The sequence below is a fragment of the Oratosquilla oratoria genome, chromosome 21 (genome assembly GCF_046742065.1).
Source record: "Oratosquilla oratoria isolate Oo_2021 chromosome 21, ASM4674206v1, whole genome shotgun sequence".
NCBI classification, from domain to species: domain Eukaryota; kingdom Metazoa; phylum Arthropoda; class Malacostraca; order Stomatopoda; family Squillidae; genus Oratosquilla; species Oratosquilla oratoria.
This window is the reverse complement of record NC_134797.1, coordinates 3,613,650-3,618,649: the sequence shown is the minus strand read 5'-3', so window position 1 is coordinate 3,618,649 and position 5,000 is coordinate 3,613,650. Positions and strand designations below refer to the sequence as shown.

Sequence of the window (5,000 nt, the reverse complement as noted above, 5' to 3'; positions counted from 1 at the left end):
GTCAACATCATGCAATGTCGGCGGACAGAGGGATGGGGGTGGTGGAGGACCATCATAACAACAATGGGAGATCAAATACCATACTGGGGCACTTGTGGTGATTCCCCGTCAGAGGACCTTGTACACTGAATAAGCGTGCCTCTTCTGGATAGTATTGTATTATTGGATTAACTTGATCGTTTCAATTGGGAGGAGAATGTGTGTAGATTAAGGGCTTCACATGAAAGGAACTGAGAATGAGACAGCCGAAAAGAGATGACCCAGTTCAGCAAGCTGGAACAGATTGAACTTAGAAAAGAATACGCAAGACCTAAAAACAAGATGAAAAAATGATAGTGGTGGCAATGATAGTAGTAGTAATGGTAAAGAAATGAAACATGGTAAGAATAAAAACAGACGTAAAGAAAAAAAAAAGAAAAAAAATATCAAGAAGAGAAATAAAGCGGTTATTCGGTTAGGCAGGGCTGGGTAGCGATCTGCAGTCCTGGAAAGTGACTGAGGGGCAGGTGTCACGCTCAACGAGCCTGTAGTAGCTGGCTGGCTGGCTGGTACAATGACTGTAGAAGGGTAGGTCTACTTGCTAGCTGGCGCGCAAGGCGTCTTGGGCCGTCGTATTGATGGTGTTGCCGCTGCTCAACTGCGGTGCCTGTCTGCAGTCAATGCGTACGCTTGCAGGCCTTGGCACCGTTCCCAGGAACGGGTGGTGTGGGCACAAGGGGGCTTGGATGAGAGCGTGAAGGACGAAGAAGGTCGAAGGACTTACTCAAGGAATGCCATGCTGACGAAATAACCGAGGAATTGAGTGGCTGACGGCCCGACTGACTGCCAGCCTACTTGGCAGCCCACTGTCCTCCTCGCTATCAGCAGAGCCACCCATCGCCGCCGGCACCGCCGCCGCCGTCGCAGCGAGTGCTGCTACGTATTATTTATCATCATGGCCTGGCCCAGTTCTGACCTCATTACGTTTGTTTACTTAGAAGACGAATAACTTTATTATCACGGGTTCTCGGTCCAACACTTCAACAAAAACGAAGTAACTCAATCTGGACTGTTTTCGCTATACTAAATATTTAACTACCAAATCTTAATTCCGAGAATTCAGTTATACAGTATTTCCATTCAACCGGCTGAAAGGTTTTTCAATGCGTGATATGTCTATTTCTCTTTAGATACAGCGACCATGAATGACGAGCCAGTAGCAAAAGACTTATTGTTGGCCGGGCAGGAGGAAAGGACACCATGCGCTCCGCTAGATGGTAGTACTTGTTCTTGACTCGCCTGCCTCCTGCATGGACGCCGCCTCCGCGCTAGCCGATTCCTATTTCCACTTACAACGTCTCCCGAACGCACTAGCCCACCCCTACCGTGAAGCCCCGGGGGACATAGGAGTTCAGGATCTTAGCCCTACACAAGTAAATCTAGCCGCGGATGAACGGAATGCGTTCTTTGGTATGTTCCTACAAGCTCACGCGCCGACCCAACGCGCTGCAACTTGCCTAGCCTGCACACAGGGGGCTACTGCTAGGCTGCATGGATCCCGCAACGGCCACACTTCTCCACACTCTCGCCCTGCGCCCGCCGGCTGCTGCGGCAAGGTTGCCAGTCGTCAGATACGAAAAAGAAGGACACGGCATGAAAATAAATGACACAGAAGACAATGAAAAATGGGGGACAAACCTAATTGGAGGACCTAAACATGAATAATTCATTCGTCGTTATGTTTTCGACGACTCCTTTAGCGTAACGGTTTTTTCTTTACTGGGCAATGAAAGACTACCTGCCTGATATTTGGTAAATAATATTTACCCCCTTCCCCCCACACTGAAGGTCTCACGTTTTCTTCGTCTTTTATAAAGTTAGCGGTTGGAGAGAACCTTCCTCTCCTCTCCCCCTCACCCCCTCCCTTTTTTTAGGGCATGGGGGTTTCCAAGAGAACAACATCCTAAATAGATCACATCTGGCAACTCCAACCGCCATTGCGGCAACATCGTTGTCATACTCTGCCTTGTTCGCCTCCTCTTCCTCCTCTTCCATTTGCTCCCCACTTACTTTCGTTCCTATTTCTATCATCCGCCCCTGTGGTTTCTCCTCTTCTGATTAAAATCGTTTGGCCTCAGGCGGAAAAAATAACAAATTCAAGAATAAGTAATCTCATGATTCATTCTCTTCAGTTGCCTCTTCCTAATCTCTTCATCCCCTTCCTTCTCCTCATCATCATCCCCTTCCTCTTCTTTTTCCTTCTTCCTCGTCTAAATTTATTCTTCCTTAACCAGCGTGAACACGCTCTTGAGCTATTCACTTCATTCCTATGCTCCTCTCCTTACTATTCTTATTATGAATAATTTCTAATCCTCCTCATTGCTGCTTGGGTCAGTTATGTTCATACTTGCATATGAGACCACATTCTACAACCTAAATCCCATGCATGAGGATATTGACTCTCCGTTTGAAATTGGCAGTGGCCGACAAATCTATAAAAAGAAATATCATGTGAGAACAGAGCCTTTAATACTTGATAAGCCTCTATCAAGCGAAACGTCGTACTCTTAACGGCTCCGTTCTCACACGGTGTTTCTTTTGATACAATCTCTCAATTCATGAATGCTAATCTCTGTATTTTGCACAACTAGAGTTCTTTAGCCCTGTTAGATAATCAGTGTTGCCTTCAACGCATCGATTCCGGACACCAACTGCCCAAATCTCATCTCTTGCTTTCATCTGCAATTGCTCCATGTCTTGGAATTCTCGCCCCGAGCTGAGACGTTTCTCTGGAACCCTGACCTCATTTCCTGCTTCCGTGTATGCTACATATCTTGGAATTCTGGCTCTAAATTGAGTTTTTCTTTACCATAACCATGTGTGCCTTAATTTCATTCTCTACCTCTATCTACATTTGCTACATGTTTAAGAATCATGCCTCGAAGTTGAAAGCTTTCATTTTTGGAACCTTCTGTATCCTAATCTCATTCACTTGCATCATTACAAAGGATTACAAAGGCGGAGCATGCCGACAGGAGACCTTTTGGTCCATATCTAGGTCGGATGCGAAAAAGAAAATCATAATAATAATAAAATAATAAATAAAAACTATAATAATGTAAATAACAAATAAAATACATAAATAAATGCATAGGTATAGTTAAATAATAAACAAACAGGTAAATAGTAAATAATAACAAATTGACATATAATTAATAATAAATGAAAATCAGACACAGATGATAACAAAACAAAAACAAATAATATAAAATAAATTATAATCATTACAGCATCTTGCTTAGGTGTTTATCTAAATGATTCTTAAAGCTTCGAACTGAACTACATTGCACTACCTGTGCAGGAAGTTTATTCCATTCATTAACTACGCGGTTGGCAAAGTTGTTTCTACCTACTTCCAAATTGAATCTATTTCCAGACAGTTTGAGACCATTGTTTCTTGTCTGATTCTCATTCAATGTAAAAATTTTGTCACTTTTGATGTTGTCAATTCCCTTTAAAATCTTAAAGACCTGTATCAAGTCACCTCTGAGTCTACGCTTTTTTAGGGAAAACAGATTCATATGTTTTAGTCGATTTTCGTATGATATATTTTTGATATTTGGAATCAGTTTTGTGGCTCGCCGTTGTACTTTTTCCAGTCTGTCAATATCTTTAATGAGATTCGGTGACCATACGGAAACAGCATATTCCAAATGTGGACGAACTAACGATTTATATAGCTTGTTAATGAGTGATGGACTTTTGAAATCAAAAGATCGCGCAATCAGTCCTAGAATCTTATTTGCTTTCTCAGAGGCTGAAATACACTGCTTGGATGATTTGAGATCGTTACTGATAATTACGCCGAGATCTTTTTCACTATCCACTTTTGTTAACGAATTTCCAAATAACTTGTAATCGTACTTACTGTTATTTTTACCTATGTGCATTACCTTGCATTTACTTGTGTTAAATTTCATTAGCCACTTTTCAAACCATTGCTGTAATTGATCTAAATCTTCTTGAATATCTAATTGGTTTGAGTGATCATTTGCCACTCCGCACAGTTTTGTATCATCAGCAAATTTGGAAACAGTAGATTTTAGTCCATGGTCTATATCATCTACATTTCTTGTATGTTTTAGAATTTTGACTCCAGTAGAAAGCATAGCTGTCCTACTCTCATCTTTTCCCTTCATCTACAATTACTTTATGCCTTTTCTTTTTCATCTCAAGCTGAGATATTTCTCTTTGGAATCCTGAGTGCTCTCACCTCCTGCCTCGATCTACACATGCTCTTTGTCTTCGACTTTTCACCCTAAACTGAGAACTTTCCTACAGGACATATTCTTTTCTGACGGGATCTCGTGTCGACAACAGACTGACATAACAAGTTTCAACTTCTCCTTGCCCTTTTGTCTCCAGCCACTTCTTTGCATAACAAATATGTTTTCGTCCTTTTGGTCTCTTGTATTTCATCTTTCCTCTCCGTCTGTAAGTGCAGCCTCGATGGGCTGGCACTCAGTATCCGGATTAGGTCCAACTTTTGTATTAAATTCGACTATCCCTGCCTCCCCATTTTTTCGCTAAGGAGAGATGTTCATCAGCGACCACTCTCCTTTTAGTCGAAAAAACAAAAACAAAAAAAAAACGCACATATACAACAGAGGCAGCAGCATTCCGAAGTGTTTTATAGGAGATCTGTGGTAGAGCCCAAGGATCTTTACTGGCTGCTGAGGGGCTGCCAGCTTTCAGTCAGCGAAACTCGAGGTAATTCTTGTCATTATCATCATCATTATCAACACCATTACTATCAGTTCATTTATCTTCTCATTTATACCCTAGTCACTTTCAATCTAACCATCATAACTTCACTACGAATATACTTAAATCTTCTTTATGGAACAACACTAATGCTTGTAAATAGTCCCCACGAACTTTTGTCTCAAGATGATACTATACAAACACGTGTTTACTGTCCTGTTGAAAAAGAAAGCAACTGGCGACAACCAGGCCAGGAA

At 41.8% G+C, this 5,000-nt stretch overlaps 1 protein-coding gene across 11 annotated transcripts in view; it reads right to left on the bottom strand.

Annotated features, from left to right (window-relative positions):
* The window catches only part of LOC143036681 (slowpoke-binding protein-like), a 138,987-nt gene that overhangs the window by 112,437 nt on the left and 21,550 nt on the right, over positions 1 to 5,000 (bottom strand). The window contains exon 1 of one of the 11 annotated variants that reach the window (XM_076204253.1): positions 764 to 1,531. The exons of 9 other annotated variants lie outside the window; for them this stretch is intronic. In XM_076204253.1, the coding sequence (XP_076060368.1) occupies positions 764 to 777 (14 nt within the window). In that variant the 5' untranslated portion in view covers positions 778 to 1,531. Of the gene's footprint in view, positions 1 to 763; positions 1,532 to 5,000 lie in introns of those variants that run through there. One more of the 11 variants, XM_076204251.1, reaches the window with a different exon arrangement.